A 19,135-nucleotide genomic window follows, 5' to 3' on the forward strand; every position below is an offset into this window, starting at 1 on the left:
TTAGCTTGTAATTAACACTCTGTCAGAATTGGCATAAATCGTTCCCTTTTCCATCGGTTTTCACTCTTCGTCTTTCTTTCGGGACCCTCCGCACCATGGCTGGTGAGTGGCCGAAAGGGGACATCTTTGCAGACCTCTTAAAACAGCCCACGTCATTTATTCGCATTTTAACAGAACATGATCTGTAATGAATGATTAAGTAAAACCTTTTGTGTTAAATTATGATGTTAATAATGATTCTGTCTCCTGTAATTTATTATAAATTCTCAATGCTTCGGGTTTGATTTTGATAGAATACAGCAACAACAGAGTTTATGTGATGACTTTATTTTTAGAACTCCTTCTTTGAAGGCGCAGATTTCCCTGCGACTGCTGCTACTGTAATTATGTACAAAACCAATCACTCATTAGAGTTAGGATACATTATCTTCTAGACAGATGAGGCTAAATAAGCAACGCATTAATAATTCAGAGAGCAGTTCATTATGCATGTGGATGCCTGCTTCGTAACTGAAATAAGAACCTCATCAGCCTCTGCCAACCCTTAAACAATAGTTCTGTGTTATTGCAGCCACATTCGAGTTTACGCTTGTTAAACTGCTACTTGGATTATTTTATCAAACATTCATTTATTTGTGGTCCCTTACTGCCGAGGACAGATTTTGGAAGCTCCTTTTTTAAGTTAATGATTTGAACAATGGGTGTTATTAATTCTCAGAATATTATAAACATGATTAATTTTCAGGCAGAGATTTATTACATAAGGATTTCGACTATGTCAACTGAAATGCATCACTGTCAAAACAAGTATCATGGAGAAAATAGAATATGCTCCACACTTCAAGTGCTGGTGCTCAGAACTAAATCAATTTAAATTGTGGCTGAAATAAAATTATATTCTCCAGTGAAAAGGAGTATTTCGAGCTTCCTTTATTTGGCTCGAAGCATTCTTGTTAGATCGTGATTTAGAAAGGTAGTTTAATAAGAGTAGACTTCCACCAATAATCTTTTGTCTTTTATTTTTTCTCCTGTTTTACTAGAAAAGGCTAACCTCTGAAACTCCCACACATTCCAAATGTGGCCAGTGGAAATTGGTAGTGAAGAGCACTGGTCTGGGACATCAAGAGAGATCCTGAATTCTGATCTCTCTAGTGCCATTGTCCTCATTTGTAAAGTAAGGGAGGGCGAAATGATCCCCACGGTCTCTTGAGGGACTTAATCTTATGGGGCCTGTAGGAAGGGGCTCTGTACCAAGGCTGGCCCGGGCAGCCTCATGTGTTATGGAGGGCTGAAGGAAGGGACATCTCCCATGAGGGGACACGGGAAGGCCCATCCCTCTATACTGCAGCCTTCCCTTAAAAAGTCTTTTTCTTGCAGAATCTTTTAGAAAGAGGTAATATTGTTGTAAGAGGTCCTTACCAACCATTACCTAAAAATTAAAGAGAATGAGCCTGGGCACGGTGGCTCACACCTGTAATCCTAGCACTCTGGGAGGCTGAGGCAGGAGGATCACTTGAGCCCAGGAGTCTGAGGTTGCTGTGACCTATGATGATGCCACTGCCCTCTAGCCAGGGCAACGAAACAAGACTCTGCCTCAAAACAAACAAACAAACAAACAAAAAAGGCTGAGTATCAAAGAGCTCCAAGTTTATCAAAGTACACAGAGAGGGGAGCAAATAACCGTAGTGCATGTATTAATATGATAATAGCATCCAAAATGTATGGAGCCTTTACTCCACCCCAGGTACTTTGGTAAGTGCTTTACATGAATCTTTTTACAGTCCAATATCTTAGGCATGCGCATTATTATGTTCATTTTTAGAGAAGAAGACTGAGGGTAAGAGATGCTAAGCAACTTGTTACAGGTCACTAGGCAAGCAAGTGGTGCTGCCAGGATTTAACCTCCGCCGGTGTGTTTAATCACTGGGCTATCCAGCCTGCCTTTCAGTGGCTGAGAGTCGATGATCCGGCCCCAGAGTGGAGCTGAAGCTCATTCGTGAAGAAGTCTCTTGCTGAGGCCACAGAAAAAACCATTTTTCCAAGGGGGAATCATTTCCCCTGTGATGAGGTTGTTTCCAGGTATATTGCTGTTATCCGTTGGCTTCTCATCCGCTCTCAGCTTGGCCGAGACTCAGTAGCACTGAATGGGCAGGATGGTCATGGAGGAGTCGTGGATTTTAAAGAAGAAATACAAGCAGATATGGTACAGGTTTCCTAGATGGTACAGATTTTCAAATAAATAACAAAGAGTATGGAAAATATCATGTCACTTATACCATGAACCATATAGAAAAGCTTGACTATGTTTCTTTAAAAGTAAGCAGTTTACACACTAAAAATATGCACGAAATATATATTTGCAAACCTTGGCTTCAAAACCAAGTTTAATGGGGTTCTTATTTAATTTTTCGAAGTACATACTGTACTCACATGGTTCAAAAGGCAGAAAGTGGAACCAGTCATACATTGGCAAGTGTCCTTCCCACTGCCCAGTTCCCGCCTCATCCCACAAAGTGACCACCGTTCTCGGTGTCTGTTTATCCCCTCGGAGGATCATTTTGCATATACAAGTAAATACACATCCAGATGATTCTTTTCCCCTTTTCATACCCAAAATGTAGCCTATAATACACACCATTCAGAATCTCACTCTTTTCTTTGGACAGCTTTCTGTAACAGTTCATTAAGAACGTTCTCATTTCTTTTTTATAGCAACATATCATTCCATTGCATAAATGTGCCATAATTTATTTATCCTTTCCTATATTGGTAGATTTTTGGATTGTTTCCAGTTTTTTCATATAACAAACAGTGCTATAGTGAATAACTTTGTGTAGACATCATATTGTACCTTTCAGGAATATCTTAGAATACATTCCAAAAGGAGGAATTGTTGGATTGAAGAACATAGGCATTTTTAATTTCAATAGATATTTCCAAATTGTGACTTCATTTTTGATCTTTCACAAACTTAAATAAATTGTACATCAGAAGAGAGTAGATTACACAAATCAACCTTTTAATAATGATATTTTTATTTGTATAATGCTTTATACTTTAAATATACATGACCTTATTTGATCCTCACGATAACCCCAAGAAATAGACAAGAATTATTATGCCCATTTTACAGAATAGGAAACTGAGGCTAAACAAAGTAAGTGAGCTGCCCAAGTCACAAAGTTAGTAAGTAGCAAAGGCCAGGTCTTCTCATTCATTCAGGTCACTTTCTGATGAAAAGGCTTATTGGTTGATCGGTCAGTTTTTATTGTAAATAATTGACAGTATTTGTGAAATTATTTAGTTTAATATGTGGTAGTAATTGCTAAGATTTTTCGAGTGCTTACTATGTGCCAGACACTGTTCCAAGGTCTTTATACACTCATCTAATCCTCACTACAATACTCCCATGCTGTCACCCGTGCTATCAGGATGGATATAAGACAACACACCATGATCAACAGTTTTTACCTGTAGAAATTGTGGAATTGGTTAAGTCTTTTTAAAAGTAGGTGTATCTTGTATGTTCATCATTAGCATTGCTATAACACATTTATTTAGCACTTAATACGTGCCAAGAATTTCACCAAGCATCAGGGGTACAAAGACATTTAACAAGGTTCCTTTCCTCAAGGAGTTGAAAAACAGAGAGAGGTTGGTATTGAAATAGCACAAACACAGGGGAAAACCACAAGGCCTCATTTAAGTGCCATTTGAGTGACAGACCCTTGACCTGCTGCTGGAGTTCTTTGGAGAAATGACTGTAGACTGGCAGGGACAGGGGACGCTTTGCTAAGAATATAGAACTTGGTCCTGCCTTAAGGTCTAGCGCAGTCACCAAGCGGCAAGGATTGGGGGACCTCCCTCAGCAAATGGGACAGAGGCTAAAGAGAGCCCGCGGTCTGTCAGGAGAAGGCAGTGAACCAGTCGGGCAGAAGCAGAGAATCTGGGAAGAGGGGAGCAGGAGAAGGGGTGGGAGTGGTGCACTGAGCAGGTTCGGAGGGTCTGCCCACCATGCTGGGGTCTGGATTTCATCCCGAAGGCAAGAAGAAGACACTGAAGATCTCCGAGAAGGAGAATGACATTGACCCACCCGGGTTTGGGAAAAGCAATCAATCTGGCGGTACTGCTCAGAATCCCAGGAGACAGGGACATCAGCGGGGGAAGGAACAGCCTGGGAAATGGCATTTACTGTAGGCCCAAATCCCTTTCAAAAGTACAGCCATGAAAATAGAATAGCAACAAAAATAGTAGGTACTATTTATCAGGCACTGTACTAGGTGCTTATTTAATCATCAGAAGTCAGAGAAGGGCTGCACGCAGTGACTCACGCCTGTAATCCCAGCACTTTGCAAGACTGAGTCAGGAGGATTGCTTGAGGCCAGGAGTTCAAAACCAGCCTGGGCAACATAGTGAGACCCCATCACTACCAAAAAACCCCAAAAAGTCAGAACAGTTAAATGATATACATAAGATCACACGTATAGTAAGTGGCCTTGTCAGGTTTTGAACCTCAGTCTTTCTGACTCCATACAACGTCTCCACTGTAGGGTCCTGCTTGCAGTCTACGGCCATACCACCCTGAACACACCTGATCTCATCCGATCTTGGAAGCTAAGCAGGGTCGAGGCTGGTTAGTACTTGGATGGGAGAATCTTGCTTGCATCCTCACCTCCTGCTCTCCAGGCAATAAAGGTCTAGACTAGTACGGTTATGGAAAAGCAGAGGCAGCTGGGAGACATGAACCAAATATCCTGGTTCTTCTTTCAGATTCCGTATGAGTCACCATCCAGGTCCGGGGGGAGGGGGAATTTCAGTCTGCATCCACAGAGAGGAGGAAACCTCAGGGTGGCCTGTCCTTACTTGTCCCGTAATCATGTACCACGGGCAGTGGGCCCTTCTGCTGTGCTTTGGAGCCAAGACACAGCGTTGAGCTGATCCTGCTACCAGATGCCTGCCTGCCTGCCTCTCTCGCCGACCCGGGCCTGATCTTGGTTTTGCTTGTTAATATCCTATGGCAGCATAAGACAAGTTTGGAAGACAAAATAACCTTGGAATTATCTTGTGAATTCATGGCAATTACCGTGCAATTACATGCTCAATAACCACAATGGAATTCCAGAGTATTTACAGTTGACTTCCATGTGCAAAAGCTCAAGCTTCTGGGCCTTCATCGCAAAGGCAGGAGCGTGGCCAGCCTGGCATGGCAGGGCGAGCAGGCCTGGTGGCCGTGCCCTTCCAGACCCACTAACCAGCTGAGCTAGAGCTTCTCTTAGCCAGTTCTTGTCACCCCACCGATTATTCCTGCTTGGTTCCCCAGGGCCACACTGTCCTCCAAGGGCCAAGGTCCAGGGTGACTGCCCTCAGTTGTCCTTCTCTAGGGCTGATAGGACTGTCCTCTGTGCCTTGTAAATCACCTGCTCGTGCCCCTAAGCATTTATCAACCGGCAGTCTCTTGAATGACATTCTTTGAAGAGTTTCTTAAGTCAGAAGAAGTGCTGTCCGCCTAATCTGCATCACATGTTCATTGTTTTACCCATTCGGTAAGCTCTGAGCGCCTGCTTCGTGCTAGCGTCATGCCCAGCCTAGAGATTCAGAAACCAAACAGTGCCTGCCCCCAGGAAACTCCCAGGGATGGATGGGACACGGCCAGGGAAACAACCTATGACAGGTCAGGGTGATCAAGTACAGCTGTGAGGCATACGAGGGTCAAATAGATTTTCTTTTGTTAAGAGAAAAAAAAAAAATCCCAGTGGCTACAAATGGGGCGATCCAAATGGAGGTGCACACGCAAGAGGCATCGGCCCGTGGGCGTCTAACACTCCTGTAGATTGGACTCTGTTCACACGCGGAAAGAGTAGCCTTGAGTAGTGGCCCTGGTGACGTGACCCTCAGATACAGTCCTTAATGCGAATATTGAAGAAAAAGACACCACGTGTGGGGGAAGCACGTCACAGAAAGTACCCGTGGAATCCGAGCGTGTGCTTTGGTGTGCGTGAGAGCCGCAGGAGAGGAGAGGATGTCCACTCTCTGCAGGGCACTGGCCCCGTCCCCCTGCGTCATCTCAGAGGTCGAGAGGGGCCTGAGGCCTAATGAATGTCAGGTCACGGAGGATCCCTGTGGCCAGCGTTGGACCAGCAGCGCCTCCTTTTCCTACTCCTGTTTCACGTGACTGCACTAGTCCAGGCGTCGGGTTGCCCAGCACCTGAGAGTCCCCAAAGTTCAAGAGGTGGGCCAGGCACTGTCACCTTCTGTGCCCTAAGGTTTGTCATAGCCCCATGTGCAGTTCTGCGCATTTCCAGCCTTCCAAAGGGAAACACAGCTGATTGTCAAAAGCAAATATCACAGAACACGCTACAAAACTGCCAGGATCTAATGTTTTATTTTGTACATATTAAATTTTAAACGCTTTTAGGAAGTATATAATCAAAATGCTTTGGGCCTGCTAGAACCAGTATCTTTGGGACGGCTCCCGCTGACAGGTAAACAAGATAAGTAGCAGTTTCCGAAACAAAGAAAGCAGTTAGTATCAAACTTCTAACGCTGGCCACCCCAAGGAGGTAGGCTACGCTCACTGCCGTGTTTCCAAAGGGAATAGTATGGGAAGGGGGGAAAGTATCTTTACTGTGGAGAACCCTGTGAAGTTTTTGCTACGGTAGCAAAAACTACCGTAGCCAGGTGATAAAAGTTACGTCGTCAGGGATAAGTCATGTTGATGGCAGGTTCCTGTGATACGAGATGATGAAAATGGCAGTTCACCTCTGTGCTCTTCTCTCAGAAACAGATCAGTCTAATCACGAGAAAAACATCAGACAAACTGAAACTGAGAGACGGTTTACAAAATACCTGACCAGTACCCCTCAAACCGTTAAGATCATCAAAAACAGGGAAAGTCCGAGAAACTGTCAGAGCCCAGAGAAACCTGAGAAGATATGACAACTAAATAGCTTGGATGGGATCCTAAACAAAAAGAGAGAGAGAGAGAGAGAGAGAGAGAGAACTAGGGAAAAACCAATGACATCCAAATAAAGCATGGACTTACATTGACAGTAATGAGCAATTTGGTTCCTTAGTTGTGAGAAATGCGCCACAGCAACGTACGATGTAGACAGTAGGAGAAGTGGGTGTTGGGATATGGAAACTCTCCAAATTGTCTTTGCAATTTCCTGTCAATCTACAACATTCTAAAGTTAAAAGCTTATTTAAATATGTGTTTAAAGAGGCTAACCTTCAGTTGTGCTCTTTCCAGACGCTGGCAACCAGTCGCTATGCAGTGATGACCACCCAGCTGAGGCACGACAATCTCTCACTAGTTTTCCACTATGTTTTTCTCCAGATATGCAGGGCCCATGGCATCGGCTATGACCTTGAGGTATGAAGGGTTACAGTTGACCAAGGCTGGACCAAATACGACCTGTGGGTGATCTAGGTAGCTAGCAATTTGGTGCCCCTGCAGACGTTCTTTAAATATTAGTTGGACATGCATTTAGGGGAAAGTGGAGTACTGCTGGGGGAAGGCAGAGAGGCAGCTCCACAGAGGGCGGAAGTTAGTCCTGGGAAGTTCAGCCAAACTTGCACACTCACCTTGGTAAAGCAAAAATCATGCAGCGTACCAGACTTAGGAGGCATTCAGGGACCATCTCTTGAACCTGAAGCATGCCCTGAGCTCCCTGACCCTACCCCAGCTGCTTGACAATGACTATCCTCTGTCTTAGTCTGCTCGGGCTGCCATAACAAAACAGTGCAGACGAGGTGCATTAAACAACAGAAATTTATTTCTCACAGTTCTGGAGGCTGGGAAGTCCAAGATCAAGGCACTGGTATGTTTGGTTCCTGGTAGGAGCCCACTTCCTGGTTTATAGTTGGCTACCTTCTTGCCTTGTTCTCACATGATAGAGACCTCTGGTGTCTTTTTTATAAGGACATTAGTTCAGCTGGTGCATGCACCTGTAGTCCCAGCTACATGGGAGTCTGAGGCAGGAAGATTACTTAAAGCCAGGAGTTTAAGACCTGCCTGGGCAACATAGCAAGACCCCATCTCTTAAAAACATAAAAATAAAGACACCAGTTCTATCAATCAGGGCACCACCTCTATAATCTCATTTAACCTTAATTACCTCTTTAAAAGCCTTATCTCCAAGGGGGGTTAGGACACAATTCAGTTCATGGCATCCTCCTACCTATGTACAGTAATTTTTTTCTGGAAGGAGTTCTGATAATAACAGCTTCCTCCATTTCTGGTCTATTTCCAATGATATCTGGGGCCTCTGCCCAGCTGTGTCATCCTAACATAGCTGGAAGGGACAAGTACAATGTAATGTCTCCTACCTAAAATAGAACCTCCACTTTGTGCCTAGAGACTCATGTTACTCCGGAGAAATAGTTTCATGTTTTTTCACTTTGATTCAGATTTTCAAATCTCTGACACTAAAGGTCTTAAAAAGGCCTTGAGTGACCCAGTGCACTCTTACTTGTGGAAGAACTGTCCCACATCACATCAAACATTAAAATATATTCATCCCCTACATTTAATATAATGTATATATAATGACGTAAGAATTCTACAGTAACCAATGGATCAAACGTTTTGATTTATAGATAGTCAATATCACATTTATTAATTTACATTTTCCATACTTGAGAACCAATATACTTTTCAGGGATCAAATATTTTTACAGACCCTTGAAAAGCAGGCAGACCATAAGCACGGGGCCGACAGTGAGTAGAATGTTCTGGCGGACACTTGGCAATCCCCGCCAAGCTGCCAGGGCCTTGTCACGATGCATAAGGCCCTTTGGTTAGATTGATTCATGCTGTTTGCAGACACATGTAATGGAGCTCACATTCCCTTGCAAATTACATTAAAGTTGATAAAATAAAGAAGAACAAAAAAGCCAGATTGAACTGATTTACCTGAAATTAATTGTTGCATCTGCTGCACATAATCCCTTTGAATTAAATAGTTTTTAGCCCCAAACTGATTAGACTGATACATTTCCACGTACCAGAAGGTGGCTAAGTCTAACTCAAGCTTTATCTGAGTCTATTTTATGTTCTTCTAAAAGATCAGAGCATTACAAGCTCTGCGAGCAGGCATATTTGGCAGGGAAAATCCCCTACCCAAGAGAAAACGTGCTCGGTCATTTTCTGTTGCCTGAAATTATTATTAGAGATTTATTTCTTAGACGCAAAGCTTTGTATTTGATCGAAGTTCTAGTATCCTTGGGAAAAGTAAAGCACCGAACCTTATTTACATCTTTCTTTCTGAGTCGATCGGTTCCATTTGTAAGAACAGATTGTAGTGGGGGAAGCAGGTGGACGGCGCAGAGGAAGGGGCTCCACGGGGGTCAGGAGCTCGCTGAAGAGAGCAGACAGGGGGCACCAAGACAGTACAGTTTCAGAGACTCGCCTCCGGGCCACCCACACTAAACAACCTGAAAAAGATGAAAGACGAAATGGAAGGAAAAGAGAAACACGAATTGGGGGCAACGGAGTGATGGGATAATACGAAGAAGAAAAAGATAACAGAAGAGAGAGGATAAAATCCAGAGACTGGAAGGATCCATTAAAAAGGAAAGAGGGGAATTGGGGGAAAAGAAGGACAAATAATAAACGGAAGTACAAGAAAAGAGAGAGAGAGAGAAGAAAAAGTGGAGTCATAAAATTCGGAGGTGAAAAGGAGTCATATAACTACTCGAAAATTTCAGAAATTATTTTGCTTTATCTTCCTGAGATGGGTTCTCATCTCTTCAGACCCTGGGGGCCATCCCTGGTCAGGACTCTCCACTCGCTCTTAACCGCCTTTCCTCGGGGGGGCCAGTGGTGAACCCGCGTTTACACAGTGCCTACTGTGCGCCGGCCGCTAAGCCGAGCGAGCGCTTTCACTTCGTTATCTCATCCACTCTTCACGTCTGTCCTGCAAGAAGGTGTCATTTCTACGATAGTACAGCAAGGACTTTGGGCTTAAAGACTTTAAGTACTTTCCCAAGATCACATAGCCAGGCATTTTGTGGAAATGACATTTGACCCATAGCTGTCCACAAAGTCAAGCATTGTTCTTTCTCTTACACCAAGGTGGCCGCTATGAGTCTTTTTCCTCTTAAGGACTATTTCCACTGTCCCTATTTCTAAAATATTATTACCAGCCCAATCCAAGGATTCTGGAATCTATTTCAAATGAAATGTTCCATCTAGGTACCTCGTACATAGTCTTCAGCTGGAGAAGCACAAACTTGTCTTCAAAGCCCCTATAACTGTCTCTACTTTACAAAGGAGAAAAAAATATGATTAACAATTAACTTCCCTAAAATTTTATTGCCTCTTTGGGTTATGCTGAGTCTAAAAAGAAGATCACATACCCAAATGCCATCGTAACCTCTGCTACCTGCTCACACTCTTGGTTGAATTTAATGTGGGCGCTCTTTGCAGAGAAAGAAAGTAACATTAATAATACATCACTGTCAGTGCTACCAAAAGAAGAATCCTCAGAAGTCCTTATACCCAACATTGTTTTCCTTCCCATTATTACCACAGATTTTCAAATGATGTTCTTGTCCAAAGTGTCAGGAAAAAAAAGGAGATGAGATCACTGTACGAGTTTATTTTTCCTTGGTGAATATCAGAAGGGAGGATTGCTGAGTTTGTAAGTGACTTGGTGGGTTTCATTCCTGGTATTTCTGTAATGCTACAGAATGCCCCCACTGATTTCCTAATGAAATGAAGTTGTAATGAAAGCCATATGGAGAAAGGCATCGTGTTTACTGCCTACAACAGTGTGGGGCGGGGCTGGTCTCACACATACCAGGCAGTGTGCCGTGGTCCTCAGTAGCTCCACAACCACCAGCAGCCATTTCCTCGGGCCAGGGTATCGCCATGGTGGGAGTCATCAGGGCTGCTCACAGATATTCTGATTCTCCTCGTTCCAGGCACATAACAGAATTACACTTCCTCAGCCCTCCCCCTAAAGTTAGGCGTGGCCAAGTAACTTGTTTTGGCCAGTGAAATATGAGCAGAAGTGAAAGATGTCCTTGCTATGCAGAAGCCTTTAGGAACCACTTCATGAGCTGCCATATGCTTTTTCATGCCTTGGAAATCATGGAAGCACATTGAGACAGAGCCTCCTTCAGCCTGGGTCCCTGAGTGTACCAACAGTGATCAGAGACCTGTGCCAACCCAGGTGGGAAATGGAGCATGCGCAAGAACTATAACTTCTGTTGTTATAGACAACCAAGAATTGGTTTTCTTAAATTACTATGGTATAACCCAGCCTACCTGGTTGATATTGAAATTAGTATCACATGTTCTGAACACAGAAACCCAAAATTTTGGTATTGACTTAGTGGTCATGCAATGAATAGCAAGGAAACTGTTCATGGAAACTAGAGAGATGACAATCCATGTTATGAAGTGGTGACATATTTAGTCAAAGTGTCACCTGCAATAACTTGGAGGGCAAATAATATAGCTAATATATCTACAGCTCTACAAGAAGCACTTGGAAAAGATAATAGTGTATGTTGGGCATGGCTACCTGCATTTGGCAAAATATATATATGAAAAATAGAAACTTTCAAATGAACCAGGCATTCTGCAAACAGAAATGAAAGGGAATAGAGAGATACTAGAAGAATAAAAAAAAATTGAAAAGGCATTTGCACAACAAAAGCCAATTAAAATTCAGCCTGACAATAAGGGTCAAAAGTACAGGTTTGACCCTAACCTGCTATTAAAACCTCTGAAAGAGTTAAGGGATCTTAGAGGAAGGATCCAACAAAGATTATGGCCTCCAGTAAATATTTTCCTTTAGGCCGGGCACGGTGGGCTCACGCCTGTAATCCTAGCTCTCTGGGAGGCCGAGGCGGGCAGATTGTTTGAGCTCAGGAGTTCGAAACCAGCCTGAGCAAGAGCGAGACCCCGTCTCTACTAAAAATAGAAAGAAATTAATCGGACAACTAAAAATATATAGAAGAAATTAGCCGGGCATGGTGGCGCATGCCTGTAGTCCCAGCTGCTCGGGAGGCTGAGGCAGGAGGATTGCTTGAGCCCAGGAGTTTGAGGCTGCTGTGAGCTAGCCTGACGCCACGGCACTCTAGCCGGGACAACGCAGTGAGACTTTGTCTCAAAAAAAAAAAAAAAAAAAGCACACAAGGTGATTCTGATGCAGGTGTTCTGAGGACTGTACTAGGAAACACCGTCCTAGAACGTACCCCACTCCATGCTCCAGAAACAGCATTTTCAAATGTGCTTCTCACGAAACGAAGGTAGCTCTAGCCTTGAATTCAAATCAGTCTCTGTGGTCTTAGTGATCTTTCTGTGCTAGTAACATTTTATTTATTTTCAAAATAATATGCTATCTCTTTTCTCCCCACCCAAATTTTACAGGACAGACAAGGAACTGTTTTTTTATTATATGAGAACCTGAAGAGAGAGAAGTTGGGAATGTTGTGAGTATGAAGTGTCTCTATGAGATGGAATAAGCTAAGAAAATAGGCTATAGCCACCACCAAAAATGGTGCTTCTTGTGCATTTTAATCAGCATGATGATTTATTGGAAGTCTATATTGTTTTATTTAGATCTTCAGGTATTTCATAAAATGGATTTAGATGTGTCCATAGAGGTTTATAAATATGACCGATTAACTATCCAAAATTGACAGATAAGAGGTTAGACTCAAACATACATGCCTGTAAGGCATGTCGAATCTGACTGATGAGGCCAGCTCAGGTGTCCAGATTATGGAAAGGCAGCTGTCATCCTCGCATGCTTAGAAAAGTGCTCTGGTGTCTTGGCAAGATGTTCCCCAAAAAGGCAGAGTCCGTAGCCCCTCCTAAGATCTAGTTTGGGCCCTGATCTTCTCAAGGTGCACGAATGCTGAGCAGCGTCCTGCCGGCAGCACTCAGGAGGCGTCTACGTACACTTCTCCCAAACTTCCTTCCAGGGTATTTTGAAGAGCTAGCAAAATTGTCTCCTCATCCAGGACTCAGAATTTTAGAGCCACAACCTTGAGTTATCTCGTATTCCATATCTTGGCGTATAGTTATTTTGTACCTTTAAGTCATCCTACCTTATTGGGAAACTGTTTCTGCCCTATATTTCCTTTCCTTGTAACAACTACAGCAGTGTAGACATTGTGGCCTCACATTGAAACACATACCACACACACACACACACACATACACACATACACACACACGCAGAGATCTGGTCTCATAAAACTAACCAAATAAGAGCCAACTCCTCTACTAAGCATTGATGTTCCTGAGCAGCCTCGGTCCCCCATTCCCCTCTTCTCCCCCACCCCCATCCCCCACGTCAGTCTCCTGGAAACTGATTCAAAGAGGTGTGCACCAAAGCAAGCAAACGGGTGTATAAGACAGGTCTCGGCTCCCCTATCCAAAACACAGTCCTTTGTTTTAGCAAAGCATTCTTAGTTATTACATAACAAACCATTATCAGTACCGTGTTATTCATCCTCATCAATCCTTTAGAACTTTTGCAAATGTTCCGGTTTCTTCCCCTTTGGAGTTAGAATGTGGCTACAGTTTAATCTAGTGCTTACAGTCTTAAATGCTTCTCGTCACCTGGGGGGAGGACAAGCTGGCTGTTTGAGTCCTCCCCTCCAGTTCCAAACCTTTCCCAAGATCCCATAAACATGCAAAACTTATTGGGTCTTGTTAAGAAAGTCCCTTCACTGGGGATTCGCCCTACCCTTTTGTCACACTGCCCTGAAGGCAACAGAAATGAGCCTGAATCCACAAGATCCCAGCAAGCGTGCATTCATCTTCTCTGCCCAGGTCCTCACGTCCAGGATGACAACACAGCCGGGGACACCTCTGAGTATGTGCAGGGAAGCTGTTGCCTTTGCTTCCCAGTGATGTTCTGTCCCTCAGCTCTCTCCCTGCCCTACCCTTACCTATCAGAAAATTCAAAAGCATTTAATCAACTGTGCCAGGCGCAGTTCTAGGTGTTGGGCAAACAGCAATGAACCAAACAGACAAGTCCCTGCCCCCATGAAGCTGACATTGAAGTCGGGTGGGCATGCAATAAACAAGCAAACAGGTAAACGTGTTCTAGCCTGTCAACTGCCGACAAGCCGGGGAAGGGGCACAGTAGTTTACAAGTAGCTGGAACACTTCCTAGTCCAATCTCTGAAAACTTGACAATATGATGCCAGGGCTTTGGTAGGACATAGGCCACCAGGCAGTTACTGGGACCAGGAGAACCAAGTAGTCAACTGGATGTGAAGTTGGCAAGCTGGGGGATAAGAAGTTTGCATTTTCCTGAGTTATGAGTCTAATTAAGCAAGAAAGGTTCAAGGTCCAAGTATATTTCTAATCTCAGGAATTCAGACAGATGGGTTAGTTAAGTACACAGAACTAGAAAGCAGAACACAGAGATATGAGCTCTGTCTTACTGGGCACCAGCCGGCGTGAGCGATTAGCTACAAAGACAACCCGGGCCAGGACTGGAACTAGACAAACCCTCACACACGTGGGATGGGGCTGGGGGCGGTGTGCTCCCTTCAGGTGGTGGGAGAAGAACAGCCACACAGACCAAATACAGGACCCAGGACCCAGGACCCAGATGCCTGGAGGTCATCCGGAGAAGCAGCCAAGTCACAGCATCAGGAAAGTTCCAACCACAAAGAGTGAAAGGACAACCTGAGAGCTGCGTAGGGGGAACTCGACCATAAGAGCTCAGAAAGGAGGCCACTTTTAGAGACCCAGGCCAGCAGAGGGGTGGCATGAAGAAAGCTAGTCAGCGGGTGACAGAACCCAGCAGAGGCTGACACTCAGGAGCAGGACTTGTGTCCCAGAATGGACGGATGAGACCTGGGTGGGACTAACAGGGCAGAGGCAGAGTTCCTGGGGTGTGGGCCACAGGGAGATTTATCCAGGTGGGAATTGGGGCATAGAGGAGCCAGGCAAGAGGAAAACCATTGCAGAATTTAGGAGCTAGCAGAAGAGACTGTTTCATGAACAAAGAAACCCCCGATCATCAAACTGACCTAGCAGCACGGTGGATTTGATGCTGAAGCCCGCAGAATGAATTATTAGACTGGTAACCAAGAGGAACTCGCCCAGCTGTCCCTACACTTGCACCTGAGATTTCAGGCAAGGATGGCTTGACCTGCAGGCTAGCTTCAGCGGTAGAAACAGTCCTATTGGCATACCTTCTAGATGGTTATCGCTACTCCCATGTCCTACAGACAGGGCACTGTTGACAGGGACGCCCTGAAAGATTCCTGTGCCTCCTCCACTGCTTTCTGCCCCACCTTATTCTCATGCCTTACTGAGGTCACAGAGCCAGAGAATGTTAGAGCAGGGAACGACCTGGGGGACTGAAGGATCTTCATATTATGATGGGAAACTGAGGCTTAGAGAAGGTGTGATTTGCCCGAATCCCACAGGAGGTTGCCTGTGTCCTGGTCCTGAATCTAGTGTTGTTTTCACTACGCCACAAAGTCTACACTGAGTGATCACCTTGTATAGGTAGTCCTACTATGTAATGCAGAGATTCTCAGACTTGTGCAAGTTTGTACAGATTTTGCTAATTTGCTTTTTCTGAATATTAGATAGGATTCAAGGTTATCCCTAGAATTCTCACTTACATATCGCTGTGTTTTCTTTTTTTTTTTTTTTGAGACAAAGTCTCACTGTGTTGCCCGGGCTAGAGTGCCGTGGCGTCAGCCTAGCTCACAGCAACCTCAAACTCCTGGGCTCAAGCAATCCTTCTGCCTCAGCCTCCAGAGTAGCTGGGACTACAGGCATGTGCCACCGTGCCTGGCTAATTTTTTTTCTATATATTTTTAGTTGTCCAATTAATTTCTTTCTATTTTTAGTAGAGACGGGGTCTCGCTCTTGCTCAGGCTGGTTTCGAACTCCTGAGCTCAAACAATCCGCCCGCCTTGGCCTCCCAGAGAGCTAGGATTACAGGCGTGAGCCACCGCGCCCGGCCTCGCTATGCTTTCTTAAGCATGAGATAAAAGGCTGGAATCGCAACTACTGTATTAGGAATTGCACTAAGGTGTAAACACAGGAGGTTGAGAAAAGATGATTTAATAGAAATGGCCAAGACAGTCCTGTTTCCTAGAACTCAAGTTGAAAAAGAAAAGATGAGCAAATAAAAACTTTTTGTGTGTGTGTTGTTTAATTTTCCCTGTAGCTTTACGGGGAGGCCCTTCCTGTGATGGTGGCTTTGTTGGGCTTCAGTGCAATCAGGTCATGCCAGGTGACTGTCAAAAAGGAGAAGGGGCTCACACGGAAGATGGCTTTTCAGACCAGAGATTGTGGTTTGGCTTTTCTGGGATAACTTCATACCAACTCCATTTATTCTGGGATATTTCTGGAAAATAGTGGAATTCAAGGAGAAATTTCAAGAAAGAGAAAACGAAGGAAATTCCAGAAATGAATTAATTAATAGGGAACAGGGACTTGGAGTCCATCCAGCCTCTTAGTTCCCAACCCAGAGAAAGTGGACATCAGGAGGCTGAGGAGAGATCACGGGAGGGGCATGAATCCATTTGTGAACACGGCATTGTACACGCACGTGCACACACAGACACGCGGGACACAGCTATAATTTTAAGTATGAACCTCAACTTTTAGTATATATAAGAATCACCTGGGAGCTTGGGAAGCTGTATGTTCCTGGACCCCAAACTCAAAGATTCTGGTTTTGTCAATCTGGGATAGAGCCCAGGAATCTCCTGTTTTAAGAAGCATTGAGGGTCTAATACATACGGATCCTACGGCAGTAAAATACAAATCACTTTTTTAAGTTACTGACTCTGAAGTTGCCTTTGGCTACTCTTTATTTTCTTAAAAGAGATACTAACGTTCAGCAGCTGTAAGAGGCGGGCTGTCCTTGGATTCGGGGAATGCAACTCGAAAGGTTAGAAGCACTGATGCAGTCCAATTCCTTCATTTCAGAGAAAAGGAATTGAAGACCCTGAGAGCTTAATTAAGTAACTTCCCCAAAGCCATACAGTCAGTGGCAGGACAGCAAGCCGTGGTCCCCTGCCGTAGGGACCGGGAAGCTTTGGGCTCCCACCCTGACCCAGGGGAAGGTCTGATGAGGCTGGAAGGCGCCATCTCAAAGGGGTCTGAGCCCTAGACTGTAAGGCGACTTAGTTTACAGGTAAATGAGAAAGAAGTAATCCCACCACCTCAGGGCAGAACACTTTTAAAATATTAATCCAGTCATTTAACCTATTTTTCCTTCAATAAAGAACATTCGAAAAATAGCTAGAAAAATACCCTAGAGTTTTGTTTCCAGATTAAAACATACAACGACCTAGTCGTCTGGGAGTGTTCACTGACCACAGTATAATGCTACACGGTGGTCTGCAAGTTGTCTCTGAAATCTTCTTAGAGTGAGCATTCGGCTTTATAAAGACAGCTGTTCATGAACGGGGCACATTCTCCGCTGAACGTGGGCAGAGCACCCTCAGGAGGAGCAGGAATCATTTGCACACCTGAAAGAGATAACAAACCCCAGACAAAATCTCCAGAATCCCGAGTCGCGAACATCTCTGTAGACAAGGCAATTGTTAGGCATGAATCACACTTAGTAACAATTGTCTTAAACTGACTTAAACAATTTTTAAAATGAGCTCATACAATGTCCTAGCTCAGTGGTAGCCTTTCCTGGAAATGACTGACCCTATTGCTGTATTCTGCTAAGTTGATTAATAAAAAATATTTATTACGCAAATCCTTTTTGTTGACAAGTTAAAATGGAGCCTCATCTTTCATATCTCCCTGAAGATTGCCACCTTGTGAGATTGAAAATACTCATTAAATTCCATCACCAGACAGGCACAAATGAGAGGGCGATTGTTTTTAAGCATGTGAGGGGAATCGTTGGTAAACTCATTTGTTTGGATATCATTAACAGAACAATCGGCGAGGATCTCCAGGGGGTCCTCATGACCTTTGCTCGCAATCTCTTCATCATCCATCAAGAAATATCAGCACCTAATATGCAAGGCGAGACCAATTTTAAGGTGAGGTGTTAATTAACTAACGATCCTGGTTAATTTCTATACAACGGCTGAAAATACCTCATGCTGTATTGTAAACAAGTGCTAAACCATCTTTTTTTTATTGTAAGCAGTACATATTTTACAATGTGCAGGGTCAATATTGTAAGGTTCCCACTGAAGCCGTTAGTTAAATTTAATAGCTTGAAACTTCTTCTTTGAAATATAGTAGACTTGCTTTTAGCTTGCTGCCATTTTCAGACACAAGCTCATAAGGGAGAAGAGCTTCCTGATGTTGGAGGAGAAGCTAAAACATCACAGTGGAACCAAAACAGAGATTGTCACAACCATAAATTATGAATGTAATCTGTCCATATTTCAGATAATACAATGTCTGGCTAGTGATTCCTGGGGAGCCCTAATTTCTAGAGCTGGAGAAGTTCTAAGACCCAAGAAGGCAATGTGTGTTAGGGAGAGGAAAAAAAAAACCCAGCACATATGTGGGCCATCTACCCCACCCCATTTCTCCAAAGTGGGGTGGATGTTTCACCACCAACCTTCTGAAGCCTCCATATGACCTGTAAACATGTTAGTACATAAAATTCAGCTGTATGTAATTGACTAGAAGAATCCAAACTCTAAAATACAGGAGCAAGATCTGGGGGGTGGGGTTTGGGGGTTGAAACACCAGCTAAACAGAGATGACCACGTGATATTGATCAGGCAAGTCTGAATCTGATTTCCAACCTAGGCCTTCATCATGTTTGAAAGAACTCCATTGGAAACCCCATGTAGTTTCTCTCTTAAATGGAAAGTTCAACAAAAGCTTGATAAAAATATAATTTTTAGGCTAGGCATAGTAGCTCATACCTGTAATCCCAGCACTTTGGGAGGCTGAGGCAGGAAGATCCCTTGAGTCCAAGAGTTTGAGACTAGGCTGGGCAACATAGCAAGACCTTGTCTCTACAAAATACAAAAAAATTATCCAGGCGTGGTGGTGCTCTCCTGTAGCCCCAGCTACTGGGGAGACTGAGGTGGGAGGAACACTGGAGCCCAGGAATTCAAGGCTGTAGTGAGCTATGATCATGCCACTACACTCCAGCCTGGGTGACAGAATGAGGCTCTGTCTCTTAAAAAATAATAATAATAA

General features: G+C 44.0%; 1 protein-coding gene across 1 annotated transcript in view; it reads left to right on the forward strand.

The window, feature by feature from the left end:
* IQCH (IQ motif containing H) overlaps positions 1–19,135 on the forward strand; it is a 242,877-nt gene that overhangs the window by 196,586 nt on the left and 27,156 nt on the right. The window contains exons 15-17 of the mRNA XM_012658125.1: positions 7,250–7,372; positions 12,383–12,444; positions 17,901–18,009. Coding sequence (XP_012513579.1) covers positions 7,250–7,372; positions 12,383–12,444; positions 17,901–18,009 — 294 coding nt within the window. The remainder of the gene's footprint in view (positions 1–7,249; positions 7,373–12,382; positions 12,445–17,900; positions 18,010–19,135) is intronic.

This window comes from Propithecus coquereli, unplaced genomic scaffold (genome assembly GCF_000956105.1).
Source record: "Propithecus coquereli isolate 6110/MARCELLA unplaced genomic scaffold, Pcoq_1.0 Scaffold573, whole genome shotgun sequence".
Lineage (NCBI taxonomy): Eukaryota > Metazoa > Chordata > Mammalia > Primates > Indriidae > Propithecus > Propithecus coquereli.